This window comes from Larus michahellis, chromosome 4 (genome assembly GCF_964199755.1).
Source record: "Larus michahellis chromosome 4, bLarMic1.1, whole genome shotgun sequence".
Taxonomy (NCBI): domain Eukaryota; kingdom Metazoa; phylum Chordata; class Aves; order Charadriiformes; family Laridae; genus Larus; species Larus michahellis.
The window spans coordinates 48,607,999-48,630,514 of NC_133899.1; the positions used below are offsets into that span (position 1 = coordinate 48,607,999).

Genomic DNA, 22,516 nt, shown 5'->3' on the forward strand with positions numbered 1-22,516 from the left:
GAGGGTTAAAGACATTTATATATATAAAAAAAAGTCATATTTACAGACCATTGCCTAAGCATGAAACTCTCCAAATGACAGAAGTCACAATTTCTGTAACCTAAGTGTACAAAGTGCACATCTTTCCCCTTTCTTCCCTCTGCAGCAGAAGATTGCGGGGCGGGGGGGGGGGGGGGGTCAGGGGGGAGGTCTCTCCTCCTTTATACCTTTCTACCCTCAAGACAGCGGGAGTAAGGTCTGGGTCAGACTGAAGGAGACAAAACCTGTTGATTACTGGGTTATCCACCAGGCAGACTCTATGAATAGCAGTTTAGAAAAAAGTAAGGGCAGGAGAAGTGACTCTTGCTTACTTGGTCAGTCTGCCCCACGGATTCCATTGGGAAAAGGAATCTAGGGTTAATGCCGCGGGGAGAGGTGTGGGAAGGAAAGGTTATTTAGCTATTCAATAAATTAACTCACAGACCCAGTTCAACCACTCCAGGTTTCCCAGATACATTTCAGTCAGTTTCTATTCGCAGCCCCATTGCTCTGGGTTCCAACACAGGCTCCAAAACTCAATCAAATCATCCCAGTCAGAGCGGGAGACACCTCCTGCGCTCCCCAACCTGTTAGTTGCATAAGCTCACATTTAGCCCCACACTATTCGTGCCAGGTGAGGATAAAAGGTTTTGGACAGCAAATGAAAAGAGTGCCAACAGCAGCCCGTTGCACAGGATTAGCTACTTGATGTAATTCCTCTTGAAAACCGCCATAAAAGACTCTTCTATAGTACTACCCTCCCTTGCCCTCTCGGGTGGGAAGGCAAGAAGAGGTGCCCTGCCAGCACCTTGTTGAAATGACAAGTAATGGGAGCAGGCCAAGGAGTGTAATAGCCAGGACAGCAACACAATTGTCCTGCTAGACTACAAAGCACCAGCGTGAATGCAAATGGCAAGAAGGAGCAGTGTGCAGGGTATCAGGTACAGGAGTACACTGTGTAGAAACTCGAAACACAGATGCCAATACAGGAAAGAGCAAACATCCACACAGAATGGACAACGGACTAAGCCCAAGGAAGACTCACTTCAAGGAGCTGATGTGTAAATACATCGCCTATCCGCATGAGGCACTCCGCAGGCTACACACCAGACACCACTCACTCCATTTGACAGTGTGCTCACTCAGGGAAGGAAATGCTGCAGAGTGCAGGGCCCAGGCGTAGCTCCTTTATTATTTGGGCCAGCAAGCCTCTGGGAGTCTGCTTTACTCTTAGCAAGGCATGATCTTATCCTCTGAAGAATTTCTCCTTCTCTCAGAGTCCCTCCCTTCCCATGCCAAACTGCTCTAAAGCTGCCTGTTTCAGGCAACAGCCCTATGGCTCACCTTGCAGCAGTGAGGTTCTTCTGCAGGGAAAGTTTTAAGTGTATAGAGAGCTTGTATCTCTTTGTTCTTGTGCTACAGTTGTCCTTCATTTTGTTTCCATCCCAGGTGACTACCACCTTGATTTACTCAGAAAGCATTTATATCCCCGTCAGTCTAGCCTAACGAAAGAAATACTGAGATTTTCCTGTTCTCTTGTAGGACGGGTACTCTATTTTTGACATTGTAGCAGCTTCCTTCTCAATTCCTACTACAATTTTAATTAACAGCACACCTCACCGCCTAGTACTAGTGATGAGAAAGGATGTTTACTCTGAGATGCATAGCTGCTGCTCCCTACTTCAATGCATCAAGTCACATGCACTGATCCATTGTCAGAAAAGAAAGATACACATGGGAGTGAACAAGCTGATAGAAGCCTCTTGCCCCTCTTAAATGTGGGCAGATTTTGGCCATGGCTGAGAAGCGACACATTTGGCTCTTTGGAGACCAGAAAGCCAAATATTCCCAAGCACAGGTAATGCAGTGCCCTTTTGTGGCAGCTATTGGAATTACACATTTATATGAGACCCCAGATTTTCTGTTGCAGATCACAAGTTCCATTCCCTCTGTGGCAGCCGTCCCTACTCCTCTGGGCACCTCTTCAGCACTCTCACTCTTCACTTGCAAGGTGCTTGTTGCTGGCTGTAGGAGAAAGCAAAAGAGAGAATTTGCCACGACCTCCCCCCTCGTGCTGAAAAGCTGCCAGAATATAGAATCATAGAATGGTTCAGGTTAGAAGGGACCTTAAAAGATGATCTAGTTCCAACCCCCCGGCCATGGGCAGGGACACCTCCCACTAGACCAGGTTGCTCAAAGCCCCATCCAGCCTGGTCTCGAACACTTCCTCACCACCTTCACAGTAAAAATTTCTTCCTGATATCTAATCTAAATCTCCCCTCTTTCAGTTTAAAACCATTACCCCTTGTCCTATCAACGTGTGACTAGCTCCTTCCCTCCTGGACCTGGAGCATTTCAGGCAGATGACTGGACCTGCTTTCTCCCCTCCTCCAGCCCATACCCTCACCACATCTGCAAATCTGCCTGCAAACCCACTCCGCGGAAGGAGAAGCATCCTCACTAGAGCAAACCAAGGAACACCTGTGCTCTGTGATTGTTCCAGTAACAGGGTACCGCTCTCTGCTGGACAACTGAGTTAACAGCTTGTCAAGCAAAAGCAAAACAACCAGAGGGCAGACCACTGCCAAATTACAGGGCTATGGAATTACAGTTAGAAGCCACCTCCCTCCACAAGAAAGTCCATTTTGTTCATTAAAATGCAGGGAGCGAGTAAGATTGAGTCTTGCTAGCTGCCAGAACAAGGTAGCCTAGGCCAGATCACACTGGGGACTACTCACAATCATAAACTCTTGCCAGGGATCTCTGGAGCGGGGAGACCTGTCACTTTGGCTCGTTTGTACAGTTCTTCAGCACACAGCTCTTCTGCTCCCTCGTGTTTGCGTTTTGGAGAAGCCTGGTCTGCTTGTGACAGCCTCATCGCTGTTGAGGAAGAAGAGTGATTGCAGCATTTCCCCTGCCTTTAGATTTCTTCACAAATACACCCAAGCCTAACCTGCTACAGAGCTGGGAGAAAGAAGAATATGCAGTGCACAAGGCACAGAGAGAGACGTTGCCACAGCCTCCTTGAAAACTTTTGAAAAAACCCCAACTTTGTTAAAAGTACAATAATTAAGTCTCCCAGAACAAACAAAATAGTATCCTCTGATGGAGGACAGCTTAATTATACCCTATTAACCCTACAGTGATCTCCACTTGTCCCTTAAGTGGCTGCATATGATCCCATACAGGCAATAAAAGATTCACTTATTCTTCAGCCCTTTTAGGAAGAAAGGCTCACTGGGGACATCTGAAGAAAGCCTAAAGGAAGATAAATGTGATCTATGTTTTCCTAGCTACACACCTTCTTCTTATTAGAAAAGGATCTCTCCTGCCCATAGCCTTTAAGTTGACATGAAACTCTCTCAGAAGCACACAAATAGCTCCAACTCACCTGTACTGGTGCTGCAGCCCTGCCCTGAAGCTGAGTCTGCAACTGGGCCACTGAGATCTTCCACACATGAAGGGACTGATGCAAGTAAACCTAGAGAAAGGCAGGAGGATCATAGTTAAGAAACAAAAAACACACCTGGAGGCGGGAGAAGCCTTTCATATGGAAACACCTTAGTGATCACCAACTAGCGCATCCATATACCAAAGCAGGATGAGTTCCGAGCTGCGATCACCCAGTGCTGGCCACAGACAGACACTGATCCAGCAGTATATTTATTTAGGATGCTCTGCCTGTTTTTTCCCCTAAGTGAACTGGACCATTGGTGGCACGTGAATGGTGCCGTGCCATCAGCAGCTCTCAAAACTAATCAAACCCCACTCTTACCGGTCCAAGAGCTCAATGGAGCTCTCCCTGGAAACCAACTGAGCAGATTGGGCAGGGATTGCTTCCTCTTGCAAGGACTGGCCAGAGAGACCACTGCTACCTATTTTAAACCATGAGTTCTCCTCTCAGCATTTTATCTTCTATTAAAGACAAAATCTTTTGCAATTGTTGGTACTTACAGAGCCCCCTATAGCGCGACAGCTGCTGGTAAATCTGCTTCATGCGTTCGATGTTCAGTCGGCTGGTCTCTGCGTGGTTCACCATGGGTTTGGGGTAGTCCACCCCAATGATGCACTTGGCTGCCTTCTGCACAGACTCTGGGGCATTCCATGGTTCATAGATATATCGTGAGGGGAAACCCTTTAGTTTGGGCAGATACCTCCTGCAACACAAGTAAAAAGATGCACAGCCACCACTTGGCAAGCGCAGCAATGCAGTATTCACAATGTACAGAAAGCGCCATGCACTTGTCAGCTACTGAACAATTTAGCCTCACAGATGGAGCAAGAAAGAAGCTCCAGTCACATCACTTACTTAACATAGTCACCACTGGGGTCTGTGCGACGTCCAAAGCCCACGGGGCAGTAACAGTGGAAGAACTGCTGGAAGAACGCACTGCATGAAAGCCACATCCAGCTGCCTGCATTTACGCTGAAATCCGCATCCAGCAACAGTTCGTCAAATACCTGCAGCAATTGGAGGAAAAGACAGTGAGAGCTTCTCCAGGCAAGACTTTGTGGCAGGAAGACCCAAGCTGCTATTCCAAATGGCAGGCACTGAGCTGTACGAACAGCTCCTAGAAACCAGAGGAGCCGCAAAGAGGCAATCTGCTGGCTGAAGCCAGTTGCCCGGTCAATATATCTCCCTTCCTGATGCTTTCACATAGGGAGGCAGCGTCTGCTCATGCTGATAAAGTGCTGGCTTCTCTCTCACACAGCTACAGACTAAATCACTACCTAGTGTTGCAGCAAGCCCTGGGTATTGATCCTAACCTGGGAGGCGTAACAAGTGCAAAGCACCAACAGTGGGAAGCAGGAAGATGCTGCACAGAAGAACAAGCACCAAAGCAAGAAGGAAGAACCCCTCTGAAGGTCCCAGAGCACACCGCCACGGAGAGGCAGATGGGTTTCAGCAATAACTCGTTCACATCCATGTACAGACACTGCGCTTTTAGCATCTGACCCCATGATGCACTTCCAGCTATGCTATGCTTTGTCAGCTTTGTGACAAGATGCCCCTGCCTCCACTTTTTGCGTAGGGCAATATGTACACTGGATAGGTTCGAGCTGCCTGTCCCTTCAGACGGCCCAAGAGGAGGGTCTTTTACCTCTTTCCTTGAGAGACTCTAGATTCAGATTTCACAGTCATGGAGCGTTCCCTGACCGGCACGGTGATGGATTATACAATGAGGAAAAAGGTCCAGTTATAAAGTGACATTCAATTTGCAAACAAAACAGATGGACTGAGAGAACTTTTTAAAAAAAAATAAAAAAGCCCCCAAAACCCCAGTCCATATTTACCAGTGGGTCCCACTAACATTTAATTATGGTTACTGGAGACACTTGACACTGTCAGAGCCTCATGGTAGAGGGCAGAAGGAAGTCAGGCTGTTGTCAGGCCAAGAGCCCGCTGGCAAATCCTCTCTTCCACGCAACTCTTACGTGCAAAGCAAAAGCCATACCTGTATGCCTATCCTTGCAGCGAGTACCAGGGAGACTGTTTTCCTTAAGGCCTCCTGCAAGCCTCTGGAAATGCCAGACTCACCCTGACTCCTGACTCCCAGCTGATCCAGAGGTCGCCCCTGGTCAGGAAGCAGGCCACCGCGTGCCTGGCCAGATGGTGGATCCACCCTTCCTGCCTCAGTTGGGTCATGATTGCATCGATCCAAGGGAAGCCTGTCTTGCCCTCTGCCCACTTTGCCAAGGCTTCAGGGTTCCTGTCCCAGGGGATTTGGATGCAGATGGGGTTCCCCTCCATACGATCGAACTTCGGGTTGTTTGTGGCTGCTGTGTAGAAAAACTCCCGCCACAGAAGCTGCCCATACAGAGAGAGGGGTGGCGTGCTGTTTCGCTTTACCTGTGGAGGAGGAAACAAGGGTATTCACAAGCAGGGGAGGACTGGCTTCATTAAGCTGAGCTGTAAGCCACCCATGCATTTATACACAATTCCCAAGCCAGTTACCGACAACTGCCATGAAGGAACTCAGTTCAAGACGATCCTTCACCATAAAGCCCAGACAGTAAAGTTAGTGCTGCTTTTAGCTTGCTCAGTACGCTGACAAGAGACTTGAATGACCCAAAACTAACAGCAAAAAGCTCTACATGGCTCACGACACAGGAGTCCAGATTGAAGAACAGGGTACTGGCAGGTTTAAGGTTTGCTTGACTATAGACAGGAGAATTGCTTTTCCTTACCCGAGAGCCTCTTCTGCAATAGCAACAAGCTTAGCCCAACAGTCTAACACAAAGGAGGCAACAGTAACTTTTGCAGCTGTTCTGGCACACTGGGAACCAGCATCATGCTATGCTCAAAATCAGCCTGTTCTCCAGATGAACCTTGTGTCTTACCTTCTTATACAGCTCCCAGAGACGATAGTAAAACAGGCGGCAGGACAAGCAGCCAAAACGCAGGTAGGGACTGAGTCCTGTAGGGCTGGCCAGCAATGAATTGGCGTTCATCCTTGGTCTTTCGTAATTTGCAACCCATGCCTAGACATATTCAGGAGAAACGAGCCAAAAAGACCCCAAATTTGTGTGACACTGCTAAGGGCAGGCCTCTGTGCAGGTGGTGAGGCCACTCGGGTCTGACAGCAGAGTCTCTTCTATTCACCTCCAACCACCACCAGGAGAGTTCTCAAGTGGACAATCCCAACCCCCACATCTCATTCAAGAAATGCAAAACTTTTGCTCCAGGATTTAACACAGTTAGTCATTTTGGCCACAAAACGGACTAAGTTTGCTTTGCATGCAGGAGCTAATAACCCTGAGAGCTTCTAAGGACCCAAGCTAGGGCAGTTTTTTATGTCCAGGTATGTCTATCACAGTCCACACACTAAACAAGAAAATTGTGGAATTTCAGACCTTTTTGTGGAGTATTATGTTGACTGTTTATTCCCCCTTCAGCACAAGAATTTATGCTTTGATGTCTACAACTGCCACCAAGATACCCAGCATGAAAAAGATACAAACTGGTTAAAAATGAGTCACGCCTCTGCAGTTGGGTAATCTCTCATTACTCTGAAATTGTTTGCCTTGTGCACTATATCAAGAACACATGCCACACAGAAAAAATGTGAGCATTTCAGCAAGGGACTCAAGGAATGCCAGACAGTGAGACACCATACTAAGAGGGTGATGTACAAGGGGCAGGCATTCTTTTATGAGCATGTACTCACATCAATACCCGAGCTAAAGACAAAACAAGATGGTGTGGAGTGTGCAGGAAGGACTGAGCAACTTAGAACAAGGGTTTCCAAGTTTGCACTCCTCTAAAGGAAACTGAGGGGCAGAAACAAGGGAAAGAATCCTATGTGCTTCAAACAGCAGCATAATTAATATACAGCTCTGCTTCTTTGGGTCTGAGGAAGCCCAGTAGCTCCCTGCTCCACAAACAACGCAAGATCACAGGAGTATTCCAACAATACCAAACACCCCTTCCAGAGCTGAATGCTGTGATAGTTGCTAGGAAGAGCAGGGAAACAGAGCAATGGCCAATGCTCAACATTTTTTGTTTGGAGGCACAGCCTGCAAGAATCGCCACTTAAATAACAGGGGTTACCTTTCTTTCCAGGTGTTTATCCAGCCGCGCCAAGGCTTCTGTCTCCCCTCCTTGCCAAACTGCTGGGGCAAGACCATCCGTAGGAAAGCCTGAGGGAAAGAACTTTGTAAGATTTGAAGCAACGCTTAGACAAAGAGTATAGACGGGATTAAGCATTAATAACAGCAAGATACTACACACTGCAGTTGCCTAACGTGGCTTACTTGCTGCTCTAGTCCTTCTACAGCAGGCAAATCATGTGGAACAGAGAGAGCCTGCTCATGACACAAGGGCCTCACCCTGCAATGCTTCAGGCAGCTTTCTGGGGAGCTTCCCCATCGTTCATAGGCCAACACTCTCTCTTGTGTGTCAGCACTACCCACAGGGCTCTGCTCCAAAGGCCAGAGCAGCTGGCAAAGGCACATCTGCTCCACTGCTCTGCTGTACAAAACACCTTGCCACGGACACCAGCAGCTCACTAGAGAGCCTAGCTGCTCCTTGTAAGGCTCCTATTCTGCTGAGACTGGGTGCTGGGGAAGGCACTGGATTAGTGTCGAAGAACTGATGCAAAAGGGGAAGTAATAATGCAGTTGCCCTGCACTGCTCTGAGCTGACAGAGGAGCCTCCCCTGGCAGCAAGCAGAGCAGTGTAAGCTTGCAGGCAGTCTCGCATTAGGCCAGACAACAAAGGCAGCAGATCTACCCAGGACTGCAAGCCTTAGGATACTCCTGTTGTAAAGTCCTCCATTTTTACATGGCTGCTGAAACTGTGCCTTAAGGTACAAGGTGATATTCCTATAAAGTTGGTATAAAGTTCCTGTAAAGTATGGAGCCTTCAGTCACACAAATGCAGACAGTATTCTGCATTAATCCTTTCTTCCCTTGCATTTAAATTCACTTCCCTGATGTCGGCCTTGCATTCCTCATGCCTCAGCTCTCTATTCATTCTCCTTCTCCAAGAAAAGTACAAGACCATAAGGCACAGCAGGATGAGTGAAAGAAGTTTCTGTAATATCTTTTGTCTTGCTAAGCTGCCAAATTGGTGCTGCTTGGCAATAACTGAATTATATGATCTAAGCCTGGTACACAGTTAGTTTACCTCTTCATGTCTGTTACACAACATGTCAGGGATGGCAGTAGGAGGAAAGCAGCTGGCGAGGACATGAGACACTGATACAGTGGTTACATGCTCAGTATAGCAGAGAACATAAAGACAGATGCAAAGCACTTCAGAGCAATGCTAAAGGGGATGCTGTGCATCGACAGTAGCGCAAGGGACAGCAGCCTATTTTCATGAGGTCCAGCCTCGCTGAAAACATTAGGCTGCTTCTATGGCTAGGGGCAGCCCAGGTCAGAGGAGAACACTGGAGTTGTCCTGGGCACATGCCAGCCATCAGGAACAGTTTCACTAGATCCCGTTTCAGCTGGCAGTTAACCCTTGCCTTCACTCTCAACACATACCCAGCTCTTCCAGGGACGGGACCCCATACACATCATCATGGTTCTCCTGGATGTCCACTTTACATCCCTCCATCTGCTGGCTCATTACGGTGCTCACCGGCTTCTTTGGGAGCTCCATACGGCTAATGATGGCCTGGAAGCGCTTGTAGGTGAGGGGTGGCTTGTGGCCATTCAGCTCAATTATTCTGGAGACAAAATAAGCACAGTGAAACAACACAGCCTGACTACCACAGAAGAAATAAGGAAATGACAGCCAAACTGCATGCCACTATATCTGCTCAGGATAGCCTTTTACTTTGGATACAGAAATCCTTATAGATCTACCTTCCACTTGATGCATCCCTCAAAGGGATATTAAGAACAAACAAAATCCTAAGACACACCAGAAAACAAAACCCCACATACTAATTCATTTCCATGGGAATAAAACAAAACAGCTCCATCTGAATCAGGCTTAGCATCGCATTTCTCTCCCAGAGCTCTTCATCAGACCCCGGTACGAAATCTCAATCTGATTACTGCCTTTCTGTCTCCTCAAGATGGCAAATGCCAGACCTGCATATGTTCCCCTGACACCGTGTGATATCCTAACCTGATTGTGACCTTACTTCCTCCTGGTCTGACACAAAAGTCCAGCCTGTTAGTGACCCCTCCTCCACTTATCTCAGATGAGACAAATCCCAGTTTGCGTCATTCCTCTCTCCCGTGATTAGAGAAATCACCATCATCCCCCATGCCATAAGGTCACGAGTAGACCCATCTCATGCTATTCACCTGTGTCAGATCATGCTACGGAAAAGGCAGCCACAGTTCCCCATTCCTCTACTTCACTAAGCATCCACAGCCTGCTAGGGCCATGCAGTCTTATTTTTCCTGGGACAGAGAGCTTTGAGAAGCCCAGTAGCCCCTGGCCATGGTAAGCTTCCCCAGCATGAAAGGTGCCATTTCTAACCCTCCCTCCCGCAGGGAGAGGAAGGAGTTAACAGCAAAGCAGACAGCACAGGGATGGCCAGCATTACATAAAGTTGAGGCAGCCAACCCCAGAGCTCACACGGGAGCTGCAGCAGAGCGGCCTTCCCCACCCGTTACAGTCAACAGCTTATGCAAGGGGCTGGGCTTAGGGCCGAGTGTTTCGGCGGACGCCATGTGCCTTCCCTTCCCCCCCCGCAGAAGCCGCACGTGTAGCGGGGAGGAGCGACACGCCGGCCCGGGGCCTTCCCGGGCCCTGAGCCCTCCCTCACGTGTGCTCGGCGGTGACCCGGCTCCCCGCCCCGCCGAGCGCAGCGCGGGCAGCGTGGAACGCCGGCCCCGCATCGCCCGCACCGCCGACATCTAGGCCAGGCGCCGGCCGGGAGCCCCGACCGCCTACACACCGCCAGCCGGGGAAGGGCGGCCTTTACAACCGGCAGCGAGATCGCCAAGGTTAAAAATGAAGCTTCCTGCTGTTTCCTCCCGTTTTTGCCCTCGCAAATTGGAAACACTGGGAGAAAGAGACACTAATGAACGGGGCGCGGGGGCGGCGGTCAGGATGCGCAAACACTGCATTTCTAGTGCGAGGCTGTAAACATGGGCACAGCGTGGGCACAGCGTGGGCACAGCGCGCTCTGACACCACTTCAAGCAAGTGCAGTGAGGGGAGCCTTACAGGCAATGCGCTCTGTCCTGTACCTTCCTACCAGAGAGCATCTCCTCTGCTTTCACACACGCACTTTTTGGCCAGCTGTCTCCGCGTACCGCCCCAGAGATGGCAAGAGAACACACACTCACACCGGTACTACCCACCACGATCTTCTCTGGGGCTTGCTCTGAGCACTGAGCCCCCAGACGAGCCCATCAGCTCACAGAGACCCGCAGAAAATCGGCATTGCTGCTGGAAGAGAAGCAAGGCATTTACAGTTCCAGCACTCTGGAGAAGCTGTTGGTTCCACAGCAGTTCAGAGCTTGGAAGCAAAAACGTGACAAAGCCGCACCGTGTTTGTCCTGAGGTGCTCGGGATGGGGGAGGGGAAGCCACTTCTTTAACACTGCCTCTTGTTTCAGTCCTCTTCCACGGATGTGCTGAGGCTGCAGCTCAGTCCGAGATCCACGCTATCACACTGAAATCCACACTATCACACCACCTCCCAGATCCGCAGCCGAAACTTTTGCAAACAGACAGCTACTCGGAGCAAATTGCTGTGACTCACAGGTGGAGCGTATGTATTTGACATCCTCCAGAACGCGAATTTGAGTGAAGTTACCTAGTACAGGCTCCTAAATTCCTAAACAGACAGTTATTGGATCTGTGACACGAATCTTTGAGAGAGAGGACTAGGACAATTTGCACATGTCACAGCACCTGACACTGGCATTATGCAACAAAATTTGAACCTTTCACAATACTCCCATGAAAAGAAGTATCAAATATTGGGTATTGTATGATATTGTACGGTATGTACAATACATACTAGGTACTGTAGTGCTGTTCAGCTTTCTGTACAAAGATTTGTACAGGAAGCCCCCCTAGCAGGAGCCCTTTCCTTCCTCCTACTGATCTTCTAACCCAGGCAGTACAATCTCACAGGATTTTGCCCAATGTCAGAAAAAGGGAGGACCCTCCCCAGGATTTAATACTCCCATTTCACCTGTCTCCCCCAGCGTAACTCTCAGACTACACGTGGCAGTTATTCTTCTAGTTTTCTTGAAGCGGAACGGAGAAAAGCAGAATCACTATATTCATCATACAAAACCTAAGCTTTCTGGTGTTAGCTAACACACATAAAAATGGCCAGACTAGCAATATACCACTCAGCGCTACCTGACAGTAGCATCTGGATGCCAGAAGTTATGAGGATCTTTTTGATCATCAGTCACACTTTACCTCAAGACAGCAGGCAACCAAAACCTGACCAAACACCATTCTGGTGCTGCCAGGATTTCAAGGTATGCCACAGTCAGTCACCTGCGAAAGCAGAACGTCTGCAGACTCTGAATGCACACCCCCACGGGGGTCAGCTTCTGACTCACATCCTCACAGCAGTGCCCCAGCAGGATGGCTACAGGGCTAGGGAAGGCTGCTCGTCTCAAAAACCTGACACTTCAGGCCCAGTTCCTGCAAGGGACTGAATGTGCTCCCCCCGCGGCTTCCTTGCGTGAGGAAGAGCTGGCTGCCAGCACTTGGCATGCAGGCTGCTCTACAACGCGCCCCGCTACCAATGCACACAGACTAGTTAGCCCCGCCAGCTTATGCAATTGCTCAGATCTAAAGCCTCGCTCCAGAGAGCTCGGCTAAGGCTATGTGTACATAAGACAAGGGGTATTTCTACAGATTCAAAGAGGAAATGGAGAGATAACCAACAGATACTCCACACAACAGATGCTGGAGAAGGGATAAACAATTCATCTTCCACAGAATCACACAGACATGAGCACATGAAAGATGAAGAATTGACTTGATGACAGGTTAAGTATCAGCGCAGGGGGAAAACACCTGACACTGGAGCACCATGCAAGACAGACAAGGATAACAAGATCTGGCAGGCAGAAGTTTGACTTAACCTTCCTAGATGGAAATACACTACTTTTTTGGCATAGTGTAATTATGAACTGCAGAACCAGCAAGGAATGCACGTTTCCCCAGTGTTTGGTTCCTTTAAGTTAGTTAATGCTCCTATTAAAGTGCATTTAACTATGACTTCAGCCTTAGGCTAAAATATTTGAGGAAGAGCTGCTCCTGATGCATGCTACAAACATACAAGCTCACAGTGTTCTTTTCTGACGTAAACCACTCGCCCTGAACAACCCAGGCCTGCCCAGGATTACAGAAACCACAATGCTGACCATCAGCAAGCAGACTACAGAGGATTTAGATCCTAAGGAGGAGAAAACAGGCAGATCCAGAGAAGGGACAAAACAACCTGTCAGCTGGAAGTTGTCAGACAGAATAATTGTCAAGTAAAGGCTTTGAGCAGACTAAGCTGATAGCCAAGAGATTATCTTTTGTGTCTGACTTCTACAATCTGAACATCGCTAATCTTGACTAGGAATTCATATATTTTCTTAGGAGCATTTTCCAGCACTGACGCTGATTTTCTATAGCCCTCTCCTTGTTTTGGGGGAGAGGAGGGGAAAGATGCTCTGACAATCACACAGCTATGCTGGCAGTGCCAACAAGGAGCATATTGTAATCTTCCTACTGGGTAGAACTGGTCAAATTCACAAGTTAACTGAACAGGATCTTTGTGAATGTTTAAAAGGGGCTAGTGGTACCAGGAATACAGTGCAGGGGACAAGAGAAGGACTCCTGGAATCGTTTATGTAGAAGTGAAAGATTAGTATAAATTGTTCAAAACCAGGCTTGACAATCTTGTCAGAAACTTGATTAAAGAAAGATGAGAAGTAGGACACTACCACCAGGTTACTAATTATGCAGGAAAACAGGAGGCTGAAGAGGGACAACACATACCATGAGTTAAAAGACTGGGTAACACAACTGGAGAGCGATATACTCTGAGAAAGGCTTCCAGGAGAAATACAGTATTAGAACTGTATTACCACCTGCTGAGAAATCTCAGATGCCAAGAACCAGGAAATGTCAGAGTAACTGGAGACTTCAACTGCCTCCACACAGACTGGGGAGCTGTCACACCCCACTGCCTGCCAAAAACCAGTTTTCTAGTTGCCATAAATGACTACTCCATGGAATAATTAATCAGGAACGCACAAGGAAAGGCAATTCATTATTTGGTCTTAGGCAGCACTAAGGTATAGCTGAAAATGTTAGTTATCACTGGCCTGCTCTAAGCATGACTTTGGCATGCATCAATTTAACATGCCCCCAGAAGGAACAATACCATAATGGCTTTTGTTACAAGAAGAGAAACGCATAAACATAAGCAAGCGTGCTAAGCAAAAAGAACAAGCTGAGATGTAAAACACTGACAGGCAACATGGGGATGATTTGAAGATGACGTTGGGGAAAAAAAGTTCAACAAATGCACACAATCCACCAAAAAATATTTCAGAAAGATCACAAAAGTCAAAATAATTAAAGAACAGCATCATCAAAGATAATAGAAGGCAAAGTTCTTCAGAAAAATGAAAGCCAAATAAAGACAGAAAAAACGCAAACCGGTAGGTTAAATTAAAAGCCACAAAAGCAGCCTCCTTGCACCTCCCAATCCAAATGAAAGCTTAAGAAACCTTAAAAAAAAAACAACACCAAACCCAAACATAAATAAGTAAAAATAAGTAACGATAAAAAAGTAAAATCCCTTTACAGACACTCCAGGATATTTATAGGGCCAAGAGGTGATCAAGTCTTAAAAAAAGCAGAGACTAACACCACAGCAAAAATCCATGCATTTAGTTTTGCATGTGTATTCACTATGGAGGTTTTCATAGTGAATTCGGAGGCTGCCATTCCGAATCTCTTTAAGGAAACGAATCAGGAGGTGTCAAAGACTGCGAGGTAAGGAAGAAACACCACAAAACAAAGCTATGTTTGAACAGCAACAGCTTTCAGGACCAGCAAGGATTCACCCCGGAGTTATAAAGGACATTAAGAAACACCCAAACTAATTACTGCTGCACATTAACACTGCCTTAAAATTGTCCCAATATTATGAGGAAAAAAAAAAGCAAATATGACTCTAGATTTAAAAAGCATTTCAAGGGCATCAGGGGGATGACAGAATAGAAAGTCTGATATGTGCATTAGGCAGATGGGTAGAAAATGCTAATGGAATAAGTGAATGCATGGGTATATGCAATATGCTGGAGGGTTAATTTGGCCTTGGTAAAGAGAAGTTGTCCCTCAAAATCTATTAGTGACATTTAAGCCTGGTGCAAGGGAGATTCAGTTGCTATACTCTACCTGGATTTTCAGAATCCATCTGACTAGATCCCTCACTGAAAATTTCTAAAGAAACCAAGACAGACTGGGAAAAAGGAAAAGGTTCCTGCAGACAGAAAATTCTTTGATATACAGGATAGAGTTGGAATCCTACAACAGAAGGAGAAATCCTACACAGAGCTGAGCTAGAGCTTGTGCTGCTCAACATTACTCATAAATTATCTGGGAAGGGACAAAATAGGGCATGATGATAAAATTTACTGATGTTAGAAGCTATCTGGGATAGCTAAAAATGAAAAGCAACTTAAAAATTTCCCTATACACCACATGACGAGCTGACAAAAATATCAGATGAAACGCAGCATTGGTCATGTTGTTTCCCCATATGCATGGCTATGCAATCTTAAACTTACTTATATAGTAGCAGCCTCCCAAATAGTTATGACCATTCTGGAAGGAAGCTCTGAGACATCAGTTTAGTGTTCAGCAGCACCCAGAAAAAGCAAAAAGAATGCTAGCAACTATTAGGAGAAGACAGGAAACATTATAGCCATTATAGCATTATGCAAATGCAAGTTGCTCCTATATTTTGAACACTAGCTACGGTTTTCACCACTGCTCTACGTCTCTAGAAATACCCAGAAGTATAAAGGTGACAAAACTTAGAAGAGATATGGAACAGATTTCACCTGGAAACTTATGTAAATTAGGACTCTCCACCTTGGAAAAGACAAAGCTGACATGAGGAAAGATGTGAGGGGCAGTGACATTGAAGAGATGAGGATGTAATAGGTATTAATGATCTCTTCTAACGCAAAAATTAGAAAACAGTGTCTGCTCACAAGACAGGTTCAAGAAGAATCCCCCCTACTCTGAAAACAAACATTTCCACACAGCATGTGCTAACTGCAAAGCTCCTTTCCATAGGAAATTATGAATGCTAAAGATTTATAGGAGGAAATCTACATTCAGCATTACTGGCACAAGTCATATCTCCCTCCCCCCGTCCCCGCCAAAAAAAAAAAAAAAAAAAGGCAAGCAGCCTGTAAGAACAGTACTGAAACATAGCTGAAGTCAAGCATACCTTAGAGTCTTAGAAAGACCGTCTCCACTGTTTAAGGAGATTACATATATATGGAGATTATATATATAAGTAAATACATAAAACTTAACATAAAGGCAAGGTTCTCCCATAGCAAATACACAACAAAGACAAGGCATTCAGATTTTAGAATAAGGTACGTTTGCCCAAATCTACCTTGTTCTACTTCTTCCAGCTGTCCTGGCACATCCATCAGTTAAAAGCCCTGCCTTCATAACCTGTTTGAGACAACAGCTCAACTATCTTTATTACAATGAAGCAAAAAAAAGCAGTCCACGCCGTGAGGACACACTCAAGGAGAACAATCAATAGGACACAGCTGAGCAACTTAAATGACCGTCACATACACTTTAATAAGCTTGAGGCAACACCTTTCTGTACATTCACATCACTGTCAGCGCTTTGGCGTGCTCTAATCAAAAGTGCGAATGCGCAGAGTAATCCTGTCGACACCTGGTAGGCTCACACAGGATGACAGCAATCAACGTAATGGAGGAGACTGAAGTCTTCCCCGACGTGACAATCCCAGCCTAGCCCGGGCAGCACCTCTGCCCTTGCTCTCCCCGTACCTGTCCAGGTCATAGAGGGTGTGGGAATTCTCTATCACCACCTCCACGCCAGCCTCCTTGGCCAGTTTGACGATAGCTGCATCTCTCTCCTTACCAAACGGCTCTGAGTCGTATTCAAAGGTGAGACGAGTGACTCCCCATTCCTGCAAGAAACATAATACACACAGCTGTCAAACAAAAGACTCTTTCTAACCAGCAGAATTACAAACAAGGATGTCAGAATTCCTGGCCAGTGTTAAGTCCTGGAAGCTTAGAGAGGGTTCCTGTGAGGAACAGCAGTCCAGAGTCGACATAACCAAAGAATCAACAATTTTATCAGCTCTAGCAAACATTGCATACGCAAATTCCTGTATGTCAGGTTTAAAACGCGGAAGAGGAAGTTTAAGTTCTTCTGTATTGATGTTCTTCAGTTACAGCTCAGTTTCCAAGCCTAACAACACCTTGTTTTGTTGCACATGCTGTCTAAAAGTAACCCTACCATCCTGTTATAGCATTTGCAGAGAAAGCTTTTCAGAGAACTCTTTCAATACAAGTTCTGATCAAAATCCCATTTTTTTCTGTGGACACTATCATTATGTAAAACCAATTTTTTCCAATGTCTCTTTAAAGCCATCACATAATAGAGGACCAACGTCCAAGCCAAACAGCAAAAAACAGGGTAGTGGGAAACACAGGACAAAGGATGGCAACTGAATGAACCTGCCAATGAACCATGGCAGCACAGAAGAGTATGAGACTGCGATTCAGATTTAAATTAAAAGTCCTGCCTTTGGGGACTTATTTCACACTAGTCATAACACGCACCTATTCTGTATCTTCACACCTTTAATAGGTCCCTCACACATTACCTGGAATAGGCCTTATGAAATAGCATTCAGCCTCTTCCAGACTTTTCCAGGGCACAGTTTGCTCTCAAAGACTATGGCCTAGTTTTCCTCAGAAAACGACTCCTATGAGAAGAGGTTTAATGGTTTCCACAGCGACCCTCCCGAGACATCCATCAAGCAGAGCAGCAGCCCACAGATTTGTTTAACAAACACTTCAGTCAAACACAGTCAGAAATCTTGAGACACACTTAAAAAACCCCCTTGCACAACTAAGATGTTAACTACATTCCCCAAGTGAGACAGTCTAAGTCACCTTTCTATGTACCAGACAGTCTTTTCCACATCAGAACAAGAAACAGAAACAAAGAGCAAAGAAGAGATGGGATTATTTCACTAAAGACCATTAAAAAATAATGCCAAAGATGGGGAAGGGAATTTAGAAGCAGAAAACAGCTGTACAAGACCTCTTCTGTTCTAAACTTTCAGGTTCAACCTTAAAATTAATATTTAGAAGGACAGAGAACAGTTATGTACCACTGAATGTACATCCCAGAGAGGTCTTCCACTCCTTTTACAAAATAAGAACGTGACAGCATCCATAACTCAGAGTAGGGGTCAGACAGACAGGTTCCAGGCCCTGCCCTGCTCCTGTGTGATTTTACAGCTTCATTTTAAACTTTTCTTTCTTTTATGAGACAGACAGCATCAGCTAGAAGGCTTGGAAAAGGTGGCGTTAGTCTTGAAGAAACACACATTACTGCCTTGAAACAGAGGAATGGAATAAAAAACCCAAAACATTTAAGGCTAACAGATATTTTAGGTAAGAATACAAAACTTCAAATTCAGGTATTTCCTACAGTTTTTAGAAGCCCACCACTCTATGTCCTACAGTAGCACACAGGAAGCAGAGCACAACTAACCAGAAAACTGTAAGCTGTATGACAATAAATTGCTGTAGATGTACAGAAGAAAAGTCATGGCTGACTTGTCTCTTAGTATCTAGCCTATAGCAACGGAAAACTGTAGGGTGAAAAAAAAAAGACCACACCAAAGGAATTGTGAGAAAACTTCAGTGAACAAATTATACACTTTTCTTTGATAGAAGAGGTAAAATTACAGGTGTTTCTTTAGAGGAAGTGAGAAAAAAAAACCTCTGCAAAGGTTAACGCAGAGCTAGTAAGTACACTTCTCCTCATGATATCCATGCATAATAGTGCCTTTGCAGCGACTGTTATCAAAAACATGGCTCATCTACTGGCAGCGAGAGCAAGAAATTATATTAGCTTGAAGTGTTGCATTACCACATGTGACATAACTCTCCTGTTCACAACAGCTGACAGCAAGGCATGAGCTGCTGCTAATTCACTGTTCAGCGCAGCAGCTCTGGAGAGGCCTTAATTCCTATGAAAGCCATACATTTACCATATAATAGCATAAAACCCCCACACACATTCTTTTCAGCTCTGTTACAGCACATCTAAGATATTCATCAACTCACCTGCCCAGGTAAAACAGACTGGAGCAAAAGCAGGTCTGGCTGATTCACACTTTTCAAACCTCAGTCTCTGCCAACTACTTTTTGTTCTTTGACCAAAGCAGGCATTTTTCTCCAACAAAGTTTTAATTATCCTGTGAATACCTTGAACTAAATTAAGGAGGGCATGGACTACTGCTGGCCAGAACTTATTTGCAGATTGAAAGATAAAAATAACCCACACTGAAAAGCGGCACATAGTTTGTGTCATGTGTTAAGATGCAGAAGCCCAAATAAATATCAGTGCTCCTTCTGACCCGCATACTCCAATTCCCCTCACCAATACTGCCCTACTCCAGGAAACACACATCAGAACCATTTACAGCGGGAGGTTATAGATCCAAATTTATCTCTCCTCCTCAGCAGCTGCTCTATAGCAGGCTTTGGGGACACTAATTCTGTCAACCATATGTAAGGTACAGTCCACGTAACAAACTCAACTCATAAGACTATTGTGAACCATGTTTTTTTTTTTCCTTTAGCTTTGTCACTCTAGCAAAGATGCTGTCAAAAAGCTTCAAAACCAGCAGGAAATACAACCTTAGAGCAGGACAGAGAAGAATGATACTGCTTGAGGAACACTGATATTCAAGTAGATGCTCTTGCCAGCCCTGTCTCTCTCACAGTCTGCAGCACTGACATATCACTTCAGAAATGTATCCTACTAATCCATCATCGACCGCCAAGGTCACTGCATATTCCACCGTCCTAACTGGTACATCATCAGGAAGCTTGGACCCAAGGTGTATTCTGCTGCTGAACTGACTGAACTGCAGTCTTGAACAGAAGAAAAAAAAGGAAGGTCAGCTAACATAAAATTTTCTGAATTTTGAAATTTTAACACAAAGCCCTATTTGCAATTCACATCAGATCAATATGCTTTTTCAGTTGTCTGTAAAGGTGTATGGACATAGCAGTCTTCCCAAGTAAAAGCTGCAGGAAGAAAATGGCCAGTAGGGAAGAAGCTCTCAACACAGAGGGGTCAGTGTGTTACAGTGCAACCCCGTGAGACCAGACTTACAGAAACAAAGGCAAAGACCATCATCCAAAAAGCTCAAGCTTTTTGGTACTCTTAGCTCAAGCTCCGTGGTGCTAGGTTACACCCTACTACTAAATTTCTTAGTAGCAAGCCTGAGTTCAAGAGTGTATCTGGCTCCCAAGCTGGCCCTTATGGATAGTAGTTATAGTTAGTTGTAGTTAAAGAGAAGAGTTTGTTATAGTGAGGAATTAGTTATAGTTAAAAAGAAGCTGAGGGGAACTCCAACAACTAGTAAATCATTAGTGAGTGAAAACAAGGACAGCACCAGGACATCAGTTTTTCTTCAGTATGCTCCAGAAAATTACTTTATTCTCTTACTTTAAAGAGTCTTGGAAAGACATCTGTTGGCTGCCCTCGCACGACAAACAAGCGAGAGTTGAGTTTCCTTAAACTGTTGTCCAGATCTTCCAGAGACTGAAGCAGAAATCTGCAGAGAAGAAACAGCAGCAGTTAGTGTCAGTCAGTCTGGTTACTGCTAAAAGACAAATGAGGAGAATTTGCATGGAACTCCAGCAAACATGCATCACCAAATCAAACTGAAAGTTAGGTCGAGAAACAGAACACAAGAATTTCTATTCATCCCTGGTCCGCCTACCAACTGCTATGAGACTGCAGCACCAACTAGCTCCCAACCATTCATATGCATGTTCTCTTTGTCCAGATCCAAGAGGCCTCCAGGATTTTCTCCTTCCTGCAACGCTCTTTCCATGTTCTCTCTTGGGCTGGCAGCACACCCCTGCCAGCTGCTCTCTCCACATTACCACATGGTGAAAAGCATTAACCATATAACTCCCTATGGTATATTCTTTCATGGGTTTGGGGCCAGGAGGGATTTCGCATATGAAGTAGAAAGATGTCAATACACTGCTCCAAGGAAAGTAATGAATAAGAACCGTGTGAGTTTTACCATTCTGGCTACAAACAGGCAATGTCACAAGAGAGAAATGCACACTCCTAGCTCATCAGTAGCAAGAGACTGAGCAGCAAGATCTCCCAAGGCAAGAATTATCTGTAGTTGGAATAGCGGCAAACAGACTGCAATTTTTCTTCCACCATGAAGACACAAAGATAGCAGCATGCCACGACATTCATCTATTCCCTCCCACCCAAAACTGTAAAAAAGCATTTAAGTACATTTTGCATTTAATGGTGTCTTACTGATCCCTCTCCACACTATAAAGCATTAAATGTATCATCTTTGCTTCTGCAGCCACAGGTACCACCTCATCTACATTGTAACTTCACTTTGTTTTGTCTAACTCTGCAAACACCACCAGCTTTGAAACTTTAATCTCTGTGACAGCACGCGGCATGGGTAGCACACTTGCAACCCTTTGTCAGCGAGCCAACCTCTATGTCTCCCTTATTCCTACATGCCCACTCTGCAGCATGACCTGCAAGACATGAGTATCTACATCAGCTCCCTTAAGACTATGCACAGCTAATAGGAAATTGTAGCTAATAAGCTACAATTGCCCTGCAAACTGAGTACTTCCTCTCTCCCCAGCTGCACAGCCCATAATGTGAACTGAAAGCTTTGAGATAGAACAAGCTCCATCTGCTCCTCCCAAGGCAGAAAGGGACTCAGGGTTTGTGGAAAGAAGGGGCCAGTATCAGAGCACAGAAGACCCAGAATCAGGTCTGGGTAACCTAAACAAACACTCCCCTACCTCCAGCCCACTTTCCATCTATTAAATAACCATATCAACTTTCCAAGGTATTCTAAAAATTAAACAAGGGTTAGTCCTATACAGCTCACACATGCTGTGTAGTTAAATAATAAGGGATTTTCAACATGATAAATTTCTAGGAGCTACATAAAACACGAACATTTGCTTTTGGAGCACAGAACTCCGAACACAAGTGATTGCATAAAAAAAAAAAAAGCAAAACAAAGCCAACGCTTCCAATGGGAACCAATGGAACTCTGGTAAATATAAGTAACTTGCTGATACATTTTTGCCTAACAGCCAGTGGTGCAAATTTCTGACATCTGCAGTAGGTGCACACATCCAAGAAAATATTTTTAAAAACTTCACCTGCTCACATATACCATGACTACAACATAAATAAAACAACTACCAGCTTCCCTCCCTCCACAGTGTTGGTAGAAACAAACAAGGATTAAAAGGATCAGGAATTAATCTTTTGGGGGCACTGCTTTGGTTCTTCCAAATGAGGACAGTTAACAACAGCAGCAGCACGTGAAAGGCATTTCTGTCTGCTGCTGCCTGTAGAAAGTCTGGTCTATGGAAGGATCTCTTCAGGCTCCTAGGATATTAAGCAGTAACAGAATACACAATTTCCTTTAATTTGAATACCTACATTAGGTTATTTGTGCAAATCTACAATGTTTATGCCATCCTCTGATGGGGGTCCTAGAAATGTTAGATATCATCCATGATATCCTATTCCTCTAAGATGAAGCTGTGCAAGCAGAGGCAATCAGCTACAACTACAGTTTCCCTAACCTTACACACACAGCCATATGACGTTTCAAAGAGAACTTAAAGGATTTTTAGCCAGGTGGCTGTCCTGCCCAGAACCCCCTTGATGGGGTAGTGCAAGGGCAGGGGGAGACCTGCTTCGCTTGTATGCAGGGGAG

General features: G+C 45.5%; 1 protein-coding gene across 3 annotated transcripts in view; it reads right to left on the minus strand.

Moving 5' to 3' along the window:
* Positions 1-22,516, minus strand: part of CRY2 (cryptochrome circadian regulator 2) — a 27,733-nt gene continuing 5,217 nt past the window's right edge. For 2 of the 3 annotated variants that reach the window (XM_074584550.1, XM_074584548.1), the window contains 11 exons: positions 20,230-20,338; positions 16,512-16,654; positions 9,010-9,194; positions 7,571-7,659; positions 6,361-6,501; positions 5,558-5,869; positions 4,328-4,479; positions 3,973-4,175; positions 3,410-3,499; positions 2,757-2,898; positions 1-2,043 (listed from right to left, as the gene is read on the minus strand). In XM_074584550.1, coding sequence (XP_074440651.1) covers positions 2,759-2,898; positions 3,410-3,499; positions 3,973-4,175; positions 4,328-4,479; positions 5,558-5,869; positions 6,361-6,501; positions 7,571-7,659; positions 9,010-9,194; positions 16,512-16,654; positions 20,230-20,338 — 1,564 coding nt within the window. In that variant the 3' untranslated portion in view covers positions 1-2,043; positions 2,757-2,758. The remainder of the gene's footprint in view (positions 2,044-2,756; positions 2,899-3,409; positions 3,500-3,972; positions 4,176-4,327; positions 4,480-5,557; positions 5,870-6,360; positions 6,502-7,570; positions 7,660-9,009; positions 9,195-16,511; positions 16,655-20,229; positions 20,339-22,516) is intronic. The other variant, XM_074584551.1, reaches the window with a different exon arrangement.